The sequence below is a fragment of the Lactuca serriola genome, chromosome 1 (genome assembly GCF_051521515.1).
Source record: "Lactuca serriola cultivar US96UC23 chromosome 1, Lser_US96UC23_V15, whole genome shotgun sequence".
Lineage (NCBI taxonomy): Eukaryota > Viridiplantae > Streptophyta > Magnoliopsida > Asterales > Asteraceae > Lactuca > Lactuca serriola.
This window is the reverse complement of record NC_136408.1, coordinates 69,876,443-69,893,719: the sequence shown is the minus strand read 5'-3', so window position 1 is coordinate 69,893,719 and position 17,277 is coordinate 69,876,443. Positions and strand designations below refer to the sequence as shown.

General features: G+C 36.6%; 2 protein-coding genes across 5 annotated transcripts; both read right to left on the bottom strand.

Moving 5' to 3' along the window:
* Window positions 1-249: 249 nt before the first annotated feature.
* Window positions 250-1,666, bottom strand: LOC145091319 (maltase-glucoamylase, intestinal protein). Of its 2 annotated transcripts, XM_079029024.1 has the most exons (5): window positions 1,514-1,666; window positions 1,171-1,399; window positions 823-881; window positions 703-756; window positions 421-558 (listed from the first exon to the last, which is right to left on the bottom strand). In XM_079029024.1, the coding sequence occupies exons 1-4, from the start codon at window positions 1,631-1,633 to the stop codon at window positions 724-726; spliced, it is 441 nt and encodes a 146-aa protein (XP_078885150.1). In that variant the 5' UTR covers window positions 1,634-1,666; the 3' UTR covers window positions 421-558; window positions 703-723. The 2 variants fall into 2 exon arrangements, with proteins under 2 accessions (XP_078885144.1, XP_078885150.1); XM_079029018.1 differs by lacking the exon at window positions 703-756 and having other exon boundaries at window positions 250-558.
* A 3,365-nt stretch (window positions 1,667-5,031) lies between these two features.
* Window positions 5,032-7,189, bottom strand: LOC145091305 (uncharacterized). Of its 3 annotated transcripts, none has more exons than XM_079028988.1 (4): window positions 7,037-7,189; window positions 6,814-6,950; window positions 5,453-6,679; window positions 5,032-5,350 (listed from the first exon to the last, which is right to left on the bottom strand). In XM_079028988.1, the coding sequence occupies exons 3-4, from the start codon at window positions 6,637-6,639 to the stop codon at window positions 5,239-5,241; spliced, it is 1,299 nt and encodes a 432-aa protein (XP_078885114.1). In that variant the 5' UTR covers window positions 6,640-6,679; window positions 6,814-6,950; window positions 7,037-7,189; the 3' UTR covers window positions 5,032-5,238. The 3 variants fall into 3 exon arrangements, with proteins under 3 accessions (XP_078885114.1, XP_078885124.1, XP_078885132.1); XM_079028998.1 differs by having other exon boundaries at window positions 6,814-6,939; window positions 7,037-7,183; XM_079029006.1 differs by lacking the exon at window positions 6,814-6,950 and having other exon boundaries at window positions 7,037-7,187.
* Window positions 7,190-17,277: the final 10,088 nt, after the last annotated feature.

Genomic DNA, 17,277 nt, shown 5'->3' with positions numbered 1-17,277 from the left:
GAAAAAGGTAATAAGTAGATGGTTGGTGTCTTAATAATTATACCAAGGTTATTTTAGCTCAACTCATTAAGTCATTCTCTCCATATTAGGTCAAAACGAAACAACCATATATAGTTATCGAGATTAAGGGCTTAACTCATTAAGTCATTTTTTAAGTAAAAAAGAAACAACCCCATAGTCCTTGATCCCTCTAGAATATATGCACATTCCAAGTTTCTAAACTTCAAGTACAATAATCAACACCAAGTATGCAACTAAGTTACTGTTTCAGTATTTCGGGTAAATCATAAAAATACCAATTCCAGCAGTTTTAGATATGGGAATTTACAGAATTAAACAGGTTTCATAGCTAGAAAAGCATGCTAGGAATAATATATATTGATGTACTTAAATGGAAGAGCTGATGGAAATAAGAAACCTGGGAAGGTTCTCAAGAGCTAATGTGAAAATTGCCCCAAACAAAAAAAGTAAAACAAAAGCCAGCAATACTTTAGCAATGTAATTGGCACCTATAACAGATGGTAATAGTCCTTTTGTTGATTGCATATCATCAAATCCCTGCAAGTAGACATGATGAAATATAGTCAGATACGACTTCCATGAAAAAAATGTAAGATATTGTTATCAGAGACCTATTGAGGTTTCATAACATTTACACAAAATTATATTCTGAATATACGAACTGATAACAGTAAGAATTACATGATGATCCAGATATTCTTATCAGAGACCTATTGAGGTTTCGTGATTAAATCCCTGCAAGTAGACATAATGAAATATATTCTGAATATACGAACTGATAACAGTAAGAATTACACATACCGGTGAAGATGATTCTTGGTTTGATGTTCTTCTGGTTCTTGTTCTAGCTCTTGGACCTCCTTCAAGACCAAGAACACAAAATTATAATGAAGAACACTAGTAAATAAGAAACAATTTAGAAAAACAAAAGGTTTTTGCTATGATATCAATTTGGCATCCACACGAAGTTAGATGTACACTTTGACATGTTTCAATCTATACGTAAACCCTAAAATTTGTATATTCAAACTTGATATTATAGAACGATTTCACAATAGTTATCGTTTTCTGATTATTGATCTGAAAATTTGGTAAACTTAAAAAACATAGAACACGTCTGCAAGTCAAACTAATCAAGCAAACTTGTACCTTCGGTTTCAGTAACTGTCCGCAGCTTCCATCCATGGCCGTAAGATACAAGAACTGAATTAGGACCGAAATTGATTGGCTCTTCCTCTTCTTTAACTGCTTCTATATACAACGCCTGCGGCAATCCTTCATCAAGCTTTATGTTAATCAAATTCAATGCAAATCCGGCCTCCGTACCCGAAGAAAACCTTCTGATCTTGCTTGAACTTCTGCAACTTACCTCCAGATACTGTAAGTAAACATCGTGATTAAATATTAATAACATGAATAAAGTCAATTCGAACAGTAACAGCCTGAATTATTATTGATATATAAAGAGAATTATCGAGATAGAGAGGCTTACAGATGCTGGAACTGATGGTGAATCTCTGACTTCCGATTTTTCACCATTTTCTGCCATGGGAGAGTTGTGACTTGAGATACCGGAGATTGAATCACAGATAGGGGTTTGGTTGATGTTCATCGAGTAAAAGGTTCGAGTGTTTGACTATTCTAAGGTCAGATATTAGTTAAGAGAAAAATCTGTTTTGGCCCTTTTTCTTTTCGTGTTTTGTCAACATGACCCTTGTATTAACTTTCTACATTATTTTGTGTTAGTGTAAGAGAAATTTAACGGATTCTTGTTAAAGCAAATTTACAAGTTATTAGTTATCTATTAAAATCAAATCGTTTCCAAAAAAAATCTATTAAAATCAAATCATTTATTTAAGGACATTCATGTGTGTCTTACTTGCAAATAAAAATAAATATAATTTTTAAATTATAGTTTCAATTTTTGTTATGATTAAATAATTTAAAAATTACTTATTTGGTTTTTTAATCTTTGGATCCTTATTTAAAATATCAATGTTTATAAAATAATATAATGTAATTTAAAATTTTATGTTGTTGCAAATTATTATTATTACTTAACTTTATAATCGCTTATTATTATTATCAAATTTTATAGAATACTAAAATTTATGTATGATTTTTTTTTTGTGCTTATTTCACAATAGCAAACCAATTTATGTATTATTATAGAGAAGTTTATTAGAAATTTGAAAAATTATGAAGTTTCAAAATAATATGATGTAATGAATTTTATCTCTTTTATAGTATAATAAATAAATAGATTGATAAAAAAAATGTGTATAAAATAGTGCTAGTAATTTTCTTCCAACCCAATACAGAGAAATGGAATTGAAGTAGGAAATGTAGAGAAAAAAATGGGATAATGACTTAAAAAGGTAATATATTTTTCGATTTGTACACATTTGGTCACTGAGTTTTTTTTCGTCTACATTTACCCCTTCAACTTGTTAAACTGTATACATTTAGTCCTTATGACCGGCTACTCCAGGTTACCCGGTAAAAATAACTTAATAGGGTAATATATTTCTCATTTTGTACACATTTAGTCTTTAATATTTTTGTACACGTTTAGTCTTTTTTTTGTACAATAAGTCATTTTTTTGTACTCATTCAGTATTTATGAATGATTTTTTAGTTTATTCTCACGAAATCTTACGTGGTACATTCATTAATGAGGTGTATGGGGCTTTTGATGCTTATATCCATCACGGGCTCGACTACTTTGTTGTTTAGGTCATGTGTTCTGAACGTCATAACTTCTTTATATGATCTCGGATTTTAACGATCTTTATATTCATGCGTTCGGATTTTAGTCTACTACAACTTTCATTTATATTACTCCCATTAAAAAATAATATATTTTTACTTACAATTTTTATACTCATATGCGGTGGCGGATTTAGTATGGTCCTGGTGTTGCACCGACAATACCTGTTTTTTCTGTTCGCGTTGGAAAAATTTTCGCTTTTTTTACGTTTATACCTATTTTCCATGTATCGGCAACACCTATTTCATCTCGACAACACCTACTATGTATTACTGCGTCTTCCCCTGTCCATACGTTTTTTATGAATGCATGTATGTATGTTTTTTTATAAAATTGTTAGTAAAAAAATATTACATTTTAACAGGAGTAATCTTAATGAAAGTTGTAGTAGACTCAAAAAATGAACACGTGGATAAAGATCCTTAAAATCTGATACCGTATGAAGAAGTTACAATGTTCAAAATACAAGACCTAAGCCAAACCACAAAACTTATGCAACCAAGCAGTCGAAATCGCATTGGACATAAACATCAACAACCCAAGCACGTCATCAATGATTATCTCACGTAAGATGTCGTGAAAAAAACCTAAAGAAATCATTCATAAGTACTAAATGAGTACAAAAAAATGACTTATTTTGAAACAAAAAAAAATGTTAATGACTAAATATGTACAAGAATATTAAGGACTAAATGTGTACAAAATGAAAAATATATTACCCTATCAAGTTATTTTTCCCGGCTAACCTGGAGTAACAGATCATAAGGACTGAATGTGTACAGTTTAACAAATTTAAGGGGTAAATATGGACGAAAAAAAAACTCAGTGACCAAATGTGTACCAATCGAATAATATGTTACCCTTTTAAGTCATTATCCCGAAAAAAAATTGATTTTGTTGTTTGGTCCAACAAATTATCCCAAAAAAAATTGATTTTGTTGTTTGGACCAAGAAAGAATTCACCTGAGATATGTACCTAGGATCAATTTTTTTGTTTGGTTGTAAGAAAATAATGGAATGGAAATGATTTTTCTTAAAATTTTTATCATTTTCAAACAATTTTCTTTTACAAGAATATTATTACCATGCATTGTCATATTAAGTATTTTTATATTTCTCCACTTTTTTTAGTCCAGTATTTCATTTTAGTTAGAGGTTTAAATTAACAAATAAATTACATGTTAGAAAATAACCAACATTACACTTTAGATTCATGTTCAAAGAAAATGTTAAATTGTTAATCAACCCATTTAAATTACATTTTTGTTATATGCTGATGGAGAAAGTATGTGAAACAACTAAATACAAAAGCTCTGAAGTATAAACCACAACCATCATTTTCATCAAATTTCCTATTCTTTACACATCGTCCTTTTATAATCAAATAAATTAGAAAGAATCACATAATTCAAATGATAAGACTATAATTACAAACAAAAAATCACATAATTCAAATGATAGACTCTCAATCACAAACTTCATGGCATAATGCCCCTACGCCTTCCCATTTCCAAGCTAAACACGTTCATTACAGACAATTAGGGGGTGTTTGGATAGAAAAAAAAGAGCTTGCTTATTGCTTATTCCTACAATAAGCTAATTTAAGTGTTTGGATAAAATCCAGCTTATTAGGCTAAATAAGCTAATTTTAATAAGCATTCCTCCCCATGCTTATTGCTTATTGCTTATTCCCACCACAAATAAGCTATAAGCAATAAGCTAAAAATCTAATCCAAACACCCCCTTAAACCATCTATAAACAAAATCAACTATTTTAATGTTCCACTTATGAAAAATTACCTGAAGCAATGATTCAACACCACATCTAGTTATGTAAAATGAAAGAAGAGCATAACCAGTAATCTTGTGATCTCACATCTGGAGCTGCAACTGCTCAAATGTCACAACTATCTAAGGTGAAAAGCTTTTCTTTTGACCCACCACGAATTAAAGTACTGATTTAAGTGTTCCACACCATAGTTCCTTTGTATTTCGATTTTCAAGCACTTCAATGAGTGTTTCAAAACAATGCAATTTCAATTTCAACAGGCTTTATGACTTAAGCCACAGAGATTGCAGTTTCATATAGGTGATATGCATTCATGATTCATTCAAGCTTGTAGCTTCGGGTTTAACGATGGTTTCCACTTTCTTTAACATCAAACACGATTTGCCCTAAGGATCAATAAGGCATATAGCCACATGTTCAGGTAATTTGTCAAGAAATGGGAAACCCACAATTGACTAAAAACATATATCTCCCTCCATTTTCATGTTATATTTCTAAAACGATGGCTGATTGATCAAATATCAACCAAACTGTTCTAACAAGAGAAGAAATGGATCAAACTTAAGGTGTACAAAACAAGAGAAATTTTTAGGCAAGATACCATTACAGATAAACATTAATGATCAAGTGTCTAAATGCTTACATATTCCATTAAACTTCAACGAGATTCCCAATCCTTGATCTTTTTTCCTTTAGGTTTAGCAATAGGAGCATTCATACCAGCCATTTTTGTGTTGTATTTAGCTCTAAGTGTATCATTGTATGTCCACCTGCACAACATCAACAAAAAAACATCTGTAAAATTAAGCAAACACAACATGAATAATAAATGCAAAAAGATGTGAGTTGCTAAAAAGATAATGAAAACATACGGATTATTCCAGTCAGTTGTATCTTCATTAACAAGATGAGTCCATTTTGTTCTTCCACTTCGACCAAAATGCTTGACTTGCATAACTTTGGGCAAAATAGTCTTATCCATCTTATCCTCTCCAGTTGGAGCACTAAAATCACGGTGGAATATTCCATCAGCACCAACTGTTGCAGCAGTGTCATCTGGATCATCCTGGAAGAAAGCACCTTTATGATAATATTTCTGCATGAATCTCCATTTCTGTTTAGGTGCAGATGCAGGTTTCGGGTTCTTTCTCTCCCATTCTCTTCTTTCTTCTTCAGTCATATTCCTAACTCTTTCAATCTCTTCTCTTTCCTTTGACATTGCATCTCTATCTTCTCTATCTCTTTTGATTCTTGCATACTCACGAGCCTTCCATGCTTCATATTCTTCAGCTTCGTTTAACTCATCGTCTGTTTCTATGTCAGCAATGTTGGCTTCTGCTTCAAGGTTCTTCTGGATTTGTAGGTCTTTACGGATTTCTTCCACAACTATCTGTTTTGTTTCGATTTTTCTTTCTTCTGCTCTTCTCTTCATTAACTCTTCAATTGCTTGTTCTTCTGCTTCGATCTTTTCACGTTCAGCAATGGTGTCGCGTTCTGATTTGGGAACAAACACGGGCTTCACCATAGCCATACCCATTTGCTCTTCTTCTGAATCTGTTTCGTATTCAGATGACTCCTCTTCTTCTTCCTCTTCCTCCTCTTCTTCTTCTTCAGGAATCATGGCAGCTTCCTCTTGTTCCCTCTGAAGCAGCTTTTCCCTGATTCTTCTCCTTCGTTCATCAAGAGCATCTTCATCATCTTCTTCAAATTCTATCCTTTCTTGTCTCCTCTGTTCTTCTTCCTCTGTTGAAATGATCTCAGCTTGTCTGATTCTTCTATGATCTGCTCTTATTTCTTCCTTATTATCGAATCTATTCTCTGCCAAACGACGCAGCCTTCGATCATCTCTTTTCATGATATTGGAATCTTCCCTGCTAGGAAAAGCCTTCTCCAAAGCAACTGACCTTGCCATCCGCATATCACCTTCTTCATCGCCATCATCTGCCCACTCAGGAGCTTTTCCAGGCCAATACCTCTTCACTTTTGTTTGCCCGATTTTGCCTCGAAGCTTATCCCTAACCGCTATGACAGTATCACTAACACCCGCCGTTACCGACATCGTTACAGCCAACTAAACCCTAGTTTTTTTTTCCTGAAACCTGGAACGAAAAATCAAAAGTGAAATGTAGAAAAGAATAGGATTATAATCGTATGGCTTCCCATAAAATGTTCTTAAGCTAGAGTTAATGAACGAAATCGACTTAAGAGAACTACAAAATTACAATATGCTTACGAATTCAACCGACGGAATCGATTGCCTCGGTAAATCCCCTGATTAGGTAGCTCCTTTTGAGATCGAGTTTATTTTCAGAAATTATGCGCTCCAATACGGATTCAATTAACAATTTCACAGAACGATCTAAAACAAACCTAAACAATTAATTCAAACATCAAACCCGATGGTTTAGGGCTAAACCTCTGAAACTACAATTCAATCAACAAAAAATAATACTTACAAATAAAAAATCAAAGATTGTTTTGATGCTAGAACCCTTCAAATCGATCCTCTTTTTTTTCTCTCTTTCTGTCGAACGTATGAAGCCCCGAAGAAACTGATCAGTGCGTGGATGTATACCCCCAAAACCGATCCCTCCAAAAGAAAGTTGTGATGAAAGTTTTTTTTTTTTTTCTAATAGTCACGTGAGTCATAATCCACATAGTGGGCTGCTATTAAAAGGGACTTGGGCTAAGGACTTTTTTTTAGCTGATTTAAAATACAAAAAGTGGGCTATTATTTGATGACCAGCCCATAAAGGTGCATTAACCTTAGTCCAAATCCAATTTTCATTGTTCATATTTAAGATCAATGAGTTGGTAAGAACTTGTAAAATTCCACTTCAATCCAGTCATGCTTACCCTTCAATCCATCCACTTGATTAAAACAGCACAATACTGTTAAATTTCTAAAAGAATCTTTAAATCATTTTGTATTACTGATTTATCGTGGATGTTGTTTCGAGACTTCAATCAAGATTGCAATGTCTTTCATGTGACTTGCATTGCTCTAATCTATGTTCTTCATGACTTGCATTGCTCTAATCTATGTTCTTGACTTGCAGGTACAACAGATTAATTTTGATTCTGATTTTATTTGGGTTTCTTGATGTGGTTTTTGTTTGATATGGGTTTATTAATTGGGTTTCTTTGTCGATTTTTTTTAGAGAAGCCAACAAGTTGGATTTTTTGAAATTGGTTTAAGCACACCAACAATAAATGGTTTTTAAAACTAATTAGAGGGTTAAATCCATTAGGTGTTTTGTATACCTAAAAGTTAGGTCTATTGTGTTTTGTGTGCATCAATAAGCTTCAAATTACTCTAATTCAACTTAGATTTGATTCCCTAACGATTTATAGTTGGTTAGTGTTAGTTGTCCAATAAGATGAAGGTGATGATGGTGGAGATTGGGAGTGTGATGGTGGTGAAATTGGAAGACACTAGTTATGGAGAGAAAGATAGGGTTTGTCGGCCGATTTATTATTTTAGAATTATTAAAATATTACAACAAATCTACTATAATAAATGAAAGTTTTTTTGCCACATGTCATCTTCTCATTCATTTGGACACATGGCATTTTCTAAAAATTTTAAATTTTTTGACTTTCCACTTGTCATTTTATTGTATTTTTCATTTTATTAAATTAAAATTCCACATTTAATATGTAAGGTAATATATATGTAACGTATTTATTAGAAATGGTTTATATATGTAATGTATTCAATACATTAAAGCCTCATTAATTTTAATAATTCAAAATATTTCTTATTTTTCTTATAAATTCAAAATTTTCAAATTGTTAAAATTTTATATTTAATTTTTTTAAAATAAACTCATGTAATACATGGATCTCACACATAGTCTAGATAATATTAAAACAAAATTAAAATGGTATAATGGTCTTTTCAAGTATATGAGGGACCACATCCACAAAACTATATTGTTTTTTATTGCTAATGCAAGTAAGAAATTTTTAAACCATATACATGGTTTTTAGTAAACATATAGACCAAATTTGCAATCTACTCCAAAAAAATTAAAAAAAATAAAAATACTACATTTCAATAGTTTATTTGATAGTTTGCTATTTTATTTTTTTAATATTTTTGAAAATTCACTCAGATCTTAAGTTTAAAAAAAATCATTCATATTTAAAAAAAATGGATTTTCATTATTTTTATAAAAAATATTTTTCTCTAGAATACGAATTAATTAAGTTGATTTATGGGATACAACCCAAATTTTTTAAAAACATAAGTAAAACACCCGAAACCATTTTCCATAAAAACCAAGGTAACGAAATTGTTTTGACATCACCAAATCATATCATAAAAATCTATCATAATCATCACAAAAACAACGAGAGTCTAAATCATAAAATCATTATCGATGCGGATGCAGTACAGTCACGTTAGGCTCTTCCCCTTGTCAGCAGGTCTCCCTGAAAAACATTAAATCAACAAATGTAATCACAAAGCTTAATGAGTTCCCAAAATACCACATATATTCGTGTAATAGTTACACATATAATTACAAACATAACGACTACTTTCATGATAACTACTCACGACCACTTTTGTGAGGTCTCTCATCAACCACTTTCACGACAGTTGTCCACGGTCACTTCTCACGACATATGGTCACGACTACTTTTGTGACAAACGGTCATGCTTGCTTTTGTGACATGGGCTCACGACCACTTTCGTGATTAGCGGTTCACGACCACTTTCATGAACCTCACCCATTTTGGCATGTAGGCTCACGATACTACACCAGTAGCGTCATCATCTCATACAAAGCATGCAAACCTCTCATACAAACAAACAAACAAACAATAATTCATTAGTCTAGTTAATCATATAACCATAAACATTGCATTACATAGGCATCATATACACAGAGGATCCAATAATGACATAAGCAATAAAATGAGAAAACTCAGTTAAATCTGAAGAGTTGAAATCACACACTTGCATGGGTCCTCAAACAAATCAAGTACATGCATAACTGTAACATCCTAAAATTCAAGACCAAAAAATTCATTTTTAATTAAGTAATTATAAAAAAAATATTCTAAAAACATCCATAGTGTCATCCCATGTCAACACCAATATGTCAATAATCAAAACATGTCACAATAAAACAACATCAGAATATATAACTCCCAAAGATCTCATGTACGGAAATCATGGTGTGATGCACTACAATCATGCCGGCTCCTTTCCTTTCGAAGAAGAAGTACCTGAAACCAAAAGCTGAAAACTGTAAGCACAAAGTTTAGTGAATTCCAAAGGCGTAGCTACATTATATGAAGGTGGGTCCTAGGACCTACCTTTTTTTCTTTTTTAATACAATAATTCTATATAAAAAAACATAAATAACTACCTTATTTTTGCCAAAAGATCTACATTTTCATATTTTTTTCAATTTATTTATATAAGGAACCACGTTGATTTTGGTTCTAGATTCGCCATTGGTGAGTTCCCTCATCATACCACATAATAACATACTGGCAGGCATATATGGGTGCCCGGCCTACCCTGTCAAGCATATCTGGGTGCTCGACCTACCTTATCAGGCATATCTGGGTGCCCGACCTACCCTCCGGTATATTTCAACCGGTTACGGGGTCTATTTCACCCCTACCACTACCACATAATAACATAGCATAAACATACTGTCAGGTATATCTGGGTGCCCGACTTACCCTTCGGTGTATTCCAACCGGTTATGGGGTCTATGTTACATCCCGAAAATCATGACCAAAAATTTCATTTTAAATCATTGAATAAACCATATTTAATAAAAATCATTTATCAAAACAGAAACCATAATATCTCAAAACATCAAAATCAGTATATCGATATCAAAACAATGAAACATATGTCAAATGTATATCAGAGAAACATCCCAGGCTAAAACATCATGGTGTGTGCAATGCAGTCATCCCCGAGCTCTCCCCTTTGCTACTGGAAGTGTCTGAAACCAAAACTAAAAACTGTAAACACGAAGCTTAGTGAGTCTCCCTAAACTACCACATACCATACACATAATAACATATCATTGGCCTCGCCCATCATTAGACAATGTCCGGCATCGGGCCCCGTCCGGCATCGAGCAAAGCTCGGTATACATATAAACATATCAACAGATACATATAAACAATCACATAACATAAACATATAAACATTCACCGGGCCCCGTCCGACATCAGACCGAAATTTGGAAGCATACAAACATTCCTCGGGCATTGCCCAGCATCGGACCGTAATCCGAAAACATACAATACAGACACATGCAAGAATCACGAAGACATTTGTAACACCCCGTTTATTTATTAAATAAATAATAAACTCTGAAGCCACGAGATGTAATCGTTATGAGTATTTTAATGCCAAATGCTATAAATTAGATTTTGGGGGTTAAAAGTGCAAGTTCCAGATTAGTTTTGTAAGTATTTATGAAGGCAGGGACTAAATGGTAATTTGTGGGACTTCATTTGAAGAGATTATGAGGATAAGGGGCTGTTTGGTAAATATGAGATTAAAGTGAAAAGATTTTATGGGTCAGGGGCTAAAGCGTAAGTTTTGGGATTGATTTGAGAAGAATTCTAGAGGGCAGGGTTGAAAAGGTAATTTATGGATTTATTTTGAAAGAGGATATGAAGAGAGGGACTGATTGTGGCATTATGGAAATATGCTTATGGGGGCCAGGTATATAGGTAACAAACCCTAACCCTATGCCTCTTATGTTGCAGCCGCTATGGTGGGGATTCTCCAGCCGCCACCCTGCCTTGAAGCTCCGATCAGATGAGTCCGACAGCATGTCGTCTTCCCCCCCCCCCCCCCACCGACGCAATTAGTCGCCGCCACCGTGAAGCTGTAGCGAATCTTTAAGGAAGAACCGTTGCTTACTGAGGACAGGCTGTGAACCTCCGGTGCGAGACACGAATGATCGGAGTTTGTCGCCATTACTCGCCTCCGTGTAGAGGACGAAGACCAAGTGGACGCCCTCCTATGTCGCTACTGCCACTCGTGCTCGCTCCCTTATTTCTTCTCGGATCTCCGGTACCTCACATAGTCGCAACCGCCTAACTCTTCTTCCACTGTTCCAGTCGCCATCCATTAAATCGAAGGAGCTATTTTGGTGTGCTTCAGCCCGTGGGATGCATGTTGGAGGGTGGGTTGCGGTTGATGTTCGACTGAAAAGGCTCGTTTGGCCAGTGAAACCCGTGAAGGGCCACCATGGTGGCCAACCATGGTGGTTTCCATCATCAACGTCGCTGCTGCCATTTTTTCTGGTGCCCCTACCGCCGCCTTATGCCACCAGGTGAGTGGGTGGGTTCCTCTAATGTGCATATGACGTGGGTTGTGTGTGATCTGCTTGGTCGGGAATCGAGAACCGCCACCACCACCGTGAGGTGGTGGCTTCCGCCAAACGCCACTGCCGGCCACCATAGTGTGGTTGTGTGTGTATTAATTAGTATGTTAGTTAGTGAGTGTGTGTGTGTGTGTGTTTAGTTTTGGATTAAAGTATTGTAATTGTAACCGAAAAGAAAAATATTGAAAAAGAAACTGAAAACCACCACCGTAGGGTGGTGGCTGCCGCCACCGGTAGCCGTCTCGGGTGGCGGTGTGCTTAGTTGTGTTGGGATTGCTAGTTTGGGGATGTTTGGACAAAGGACTAAAACCCTAATGGGCCTTGAAACCCTAATGAGCCCAATGAGGCTTAATGGACATAAAATCTCAAACATGTGATCAATGGGCTAAAGGAAACCCTAATGGGTGTAATGGACCCTAATAGACCCTAATAGGCCCAATAAGGCCCAAAGTGACCTAAAAGCCCAACCAAGTCACTAATGGGCTAGTATTGGGTTGGAAAACCCTAAGGGCATAAAACCTTAATTGTGGGAATTGTTTGGGACACACTCGAGAATTATTTAATAACTTGAAATATTAAATAATAATAATTGGCAGAAATTAATCTAAGCAATATTGGACTTAATGGATTAAGTCCTTAGTGGATTAGGTCCTCAATGGGTTAAGTAGGAAACTTAACCCTAATCGTCATTTTATGTGAAACCCTAACTTCACTTGGGTTTATTGTTGGGCCTTTCTATTGGGCCTTGATGATTGGATTATTAATGGGCCATCCAAGAATAATCATATGGACTAAAATAATTTAATGGGCCTAAGGTATGGCCCATGTAAGGGGTTGGGACCAATTTGGAAAATTGGGCCATGGATGGGCCATAGTCTGGGCCTTTATGATTATGTCATATTGGGCCATTAGAATGTTGAATGTTGGACTAGACTAAATGGTTGGGCCTTATGGTAAGACCTTGTAAGGGTTTGGGCCCAATTTGGAAAATTGGGCCATATGATAGGCTTTGACTCGTAGTTGACTTTTGGGCCTTGGGCTTGAATAAAGCCAACCTTGGGGTAATGTAGTAATTATCCAAGTGAGTATCTATGATTATGTGTTGGGACCCAATTATTAATTGGGTGTTATTTTGGTGTTGACAGTTCGGGAATCTGTCATCTAGCAGTTGGGGTGAAGTCTGCGGGACTTCAGCAATGTGGGGTTATGTCTACGGGACTTCAGCAGTGTGAGGTGAGTTACCTTCCAGTAGCGGTGGGTCTACGGCCACAATGTCGGCCCACCAGTAGGAGTTGTATGTTATATGATTGTCTTTGTGATATCATCTAGGTTTGCTACTACCTGATATGTTATATGTTGGCATGATATGTTATATGTGATAGTAGTAGAGTTCGGTTGTTGGGATCGAAGGGTAGGTCAGGCACCCTAGATATGTCTGACAGTATGTGATGATATGTTTATATGCTGACATGATATGTTATATGTGATAGTGCTAGTAGGAGGGGAATAGTCCCCAAGTTCCAAGTTCGGTTGTTAGGACCGAAGGGTAGTTCGGACACCCCAGATATGTCTGATAGTATGTTTATGTTATGATATATGTGATAGTAGTCGTAGGGGGTGGAATAGTCCCCGAGGTTCGGTTGTTAGGACCGACGGGTAGGTCAGCACCCCATAATGGCTTGACACAGGTAGGTCGGCAATGGCTTGACACAGGTAGGTCGGCACCCCAGAATGGTCGTACCGGGTAGGTCGGGCACCCCATAATTGCTCGATAGTATGTATGATTTGTGATTGTATGGTATGTGGTATGATGGGGGAACTCACTAAGCTTCATGCTTACGGTTTTCAGTTTTGGTTTCAGGTACTTCTTGTTTAAAGGAAAGGAGCCGGTTTGATTGCAGCGCGTCACACTATGGTTTTCCACACACGAGATCTTTGGGATTACACTCTGATATTGTTTGATGATAACATGTTTTGATTATTTTTACTTGGGTTTCGACATGACATGATATTATGAATGTTTTCTTATAATGTTGGTTTTATAATAATGTATTTAAAAATGAAATTTTTAGCTTGTATTTTTGGGATGTTACAACATCAAGCATACAAACATTCATCGGGCATTGCCCAACATCGGACCGAAATCCAGTAAGCATATAAACCTTCATTGGGTACTGCCCGACATCGGACCTTAGTCCGGAACATACTAACATACATAAACGGGCCGACATTGGTTCCTTCGACCCGTTCATAGAGGAGGAAACTCACCTCGCACTATTGAAGTCTTGCGAATAAATTTATGGCTGCTGGCTGACAGATCCCCGAACTATCAATCGTCAAAACAAAACCCAATTAACCATTTGGGTTTTAATTCATGACCATAAATTCACACTTAGGGTAAAAGGACCATTTTACCCCTAACCTAGCTTGGTCCAAGACCCATGCCCAAACTCACACTCTGAAGGCCCAAAAGCTAAATAATCAACAAAGGCCCAACAATGGCCCAATTTTCCAAATTGGGCCCAAATTCTCACATAGGCCTTACCTTAAAGCCCATCCAAAACCCTAGTCCATATACTTGTTATTGGATAGCCCATCAATAGCCCAATCACAAAAACTCAAAAGAAAGGCCCAACTCCAAGCCCAACCAAAATTAGGGTTTTCACATAAAATGACGATTTGGATTAATTAAAAACACTTAACCCATTAAGGAATTAATCCATTAAGTCCATCATTCTACTAAGTTAATCATACGGTGTGGTCGGGCGTAATTCATAACTCAATTCCAATGGTCCAAAATGCAGGTCCCAACAACTCCAAAACCAATATATCCAAAATTAGGGTTTTCTAAACTCTAATTAGGGTTTCCAACCCAATCACATGCCAATTTTGACAAATGGTTAAATTTTTGGTTACTTAGTAGTAATTAAGTCGGGCGCCACCTACTACCACCTCGAGTAGTGGTGGTCAATGGCGGCTCACGACAGCAGCCACCACCTCGCGGTGGTGGTGGTTATGATTCTAGACCAAAACATGTCCAAGAATATCTCAAATAGCAATCCATTCACACTCAAATGCACACCGCCACCCAACACGACGGTTGGTGGCAGCAGAAGCCTGCAGCCACCACCTCACGGTGGTGGTGGTGGCAGCAAGTTTTCCTTGTTTTTTCTCCAGCCAAGCACACCCATACAACATGTCATCCTAAAGGAATTTCACACACACACACCATGCGGCATACACATCCACTTATGTGGTGGTAGGCGGTGGTTGGAGGTGACAGCCACCACCGCACGGTGGTGGCGATGGTTTCTCTTGATTTCCTGCCCAACAAACACGTCAACACATGCACACACCTTCAAAACACGAGTTCACACCGGAAAAATGCACCCCATCTATGTCTCGCGGTGACACATGGCATTCAGATGAGATAACGGAAATGAAACGGCCGCCAGAACGACAGCGGCGACGTAACGGCTAAAGGTAGATGGAGAAGGATTAAAATACAATTAGCCTTACCGAGAGTCTCCAGGTCGTTCATGACCTAAGTATCGACGTTTACAGCCTCCCTCGTTGGTCTCGGTGGCTCTTCCGACTTCTCACGACATCTCCAGCCGTAAGGTTGTGGTGGTGGCATTCATTGGCAAAGTAGCGGCGGTTGGGAGTGAAGGAAAGAGGTTAGCAGCTGGAGGTCTCACATAACGGCTGAGGAACAAGTGTAAAGTTCGGGTTAGACGATGGGGAAGGGACACTTGGTTTAAATCCCGTGTTCTTTCAAACTTTGGTCCATTTTTCCAAGATTAGTCCCTATTCACAAGATCTTTTTCAATTTAAATCCAAAATTTACCCTTTATCCCCTTAGTCTCTGATCCCACTGATAGGTTTTGAGCAATATGACAATCATATGGTGCACATACAACCCTAATGTTTTGGATCTAAGTTTTCTCAAGTTATACATGCAGTTTCATTTTATCTAAAGCATATACCATAGCTAGCATGCAATTAGAGATATACTACATAAAAACTAGTTAAATGAATACCTCTCAGTTATAGCTTGTAGTTCTTGGCCTTTCAAGAGCTTAGTACCTCAAGTGTGATACCTTTAATAAGTTACAAACACCAAAAGCAAAAAGGGGGCTTGTTAGAGAGAGGTTAGGAAGCACAGATCGACTAAGGTTTGACCTTGGAATTCTTATGGCCGATTTTAGGGATGCTAGGGGTTACTTTTATAGTGTGGAATTCCTAGGGTTTCTTACATGTAAACCCTAATTCACCATGACTCTTCGCATTTGATATTCCCTTTGGACTAAACCTTCACGGAATCTCATATAGGTTTAGTCCATCCCTAACCAACATGGATCATTAGCCCAAATTATAAATATTACTGATTTACCTAATCAGTCCCTGTAAATTTAATCAATATCTTTTGATTACTAAATTAATTCTTGATTAATACCAATTAAATAATATGATTTCTTAATTCATATATTATTCATATAATATATTAATAAATCACAAATAACATCTTTCTCAATTATCCATCATATTAAATTGCTCCGGTGGAGGCAACCCAAAAGGACCATGCTATTATCGGGTCAGGTACATACCAATTATAGTTATAGGCTTAGACACATAATCTAACAATGCGTTTCTCCAATGTCAAGCATTGGTTCTCCAGCTCTAACATGTTCTAGGTCGAGCGGAACTTGTGCTTAAAATGTACCAAGAACTTAACCCAAGTCAGTTCTAGTGGCTCATTGGGGCTTATGGTCTTCCCCAGAGTGTTCCACCAGTGAACAACGCCACCTCTAAACTGACGTATTGCATATGTGGTTTGTAGCTTGCCCTTGCAACCACATGTTGTGAAGGTTAACTCTATCTCCGAGATCCAGTCCATAACTCCGACTGGATCCTCCTTCTCAGTGAAAGTTGATGGCTTGACTAATGGTCCTACTGTAATTCCCTTCTTCCGACTGACCTTCATTCAGTTCAGGTTGTTGAACAGGCATCGTAGGTTCATCCCTATTATTCAGCAACATTTGCCTCATTTCTTCCCTTTGTTCGGCCATCATATCCTGAATCATGGATTGCACTCCTGCCACCGTGATTGGCTCGGGTGCAACTGCTACTTCCGGTGCACGCTCAATCACTTGGGGTTGAGGCTGCCGATTGCCATTATCATTTCCATTGACGTTTCCCAATTTGCTTCGGGTTCTTGCCATGTTGATCTACACACTAAATCAGACGTTCGGTGTGCAATGACGAGAATTTAGATAAGAAAACTTTATTTATGATAGACATTTAAATCCTCCCTGTCACTC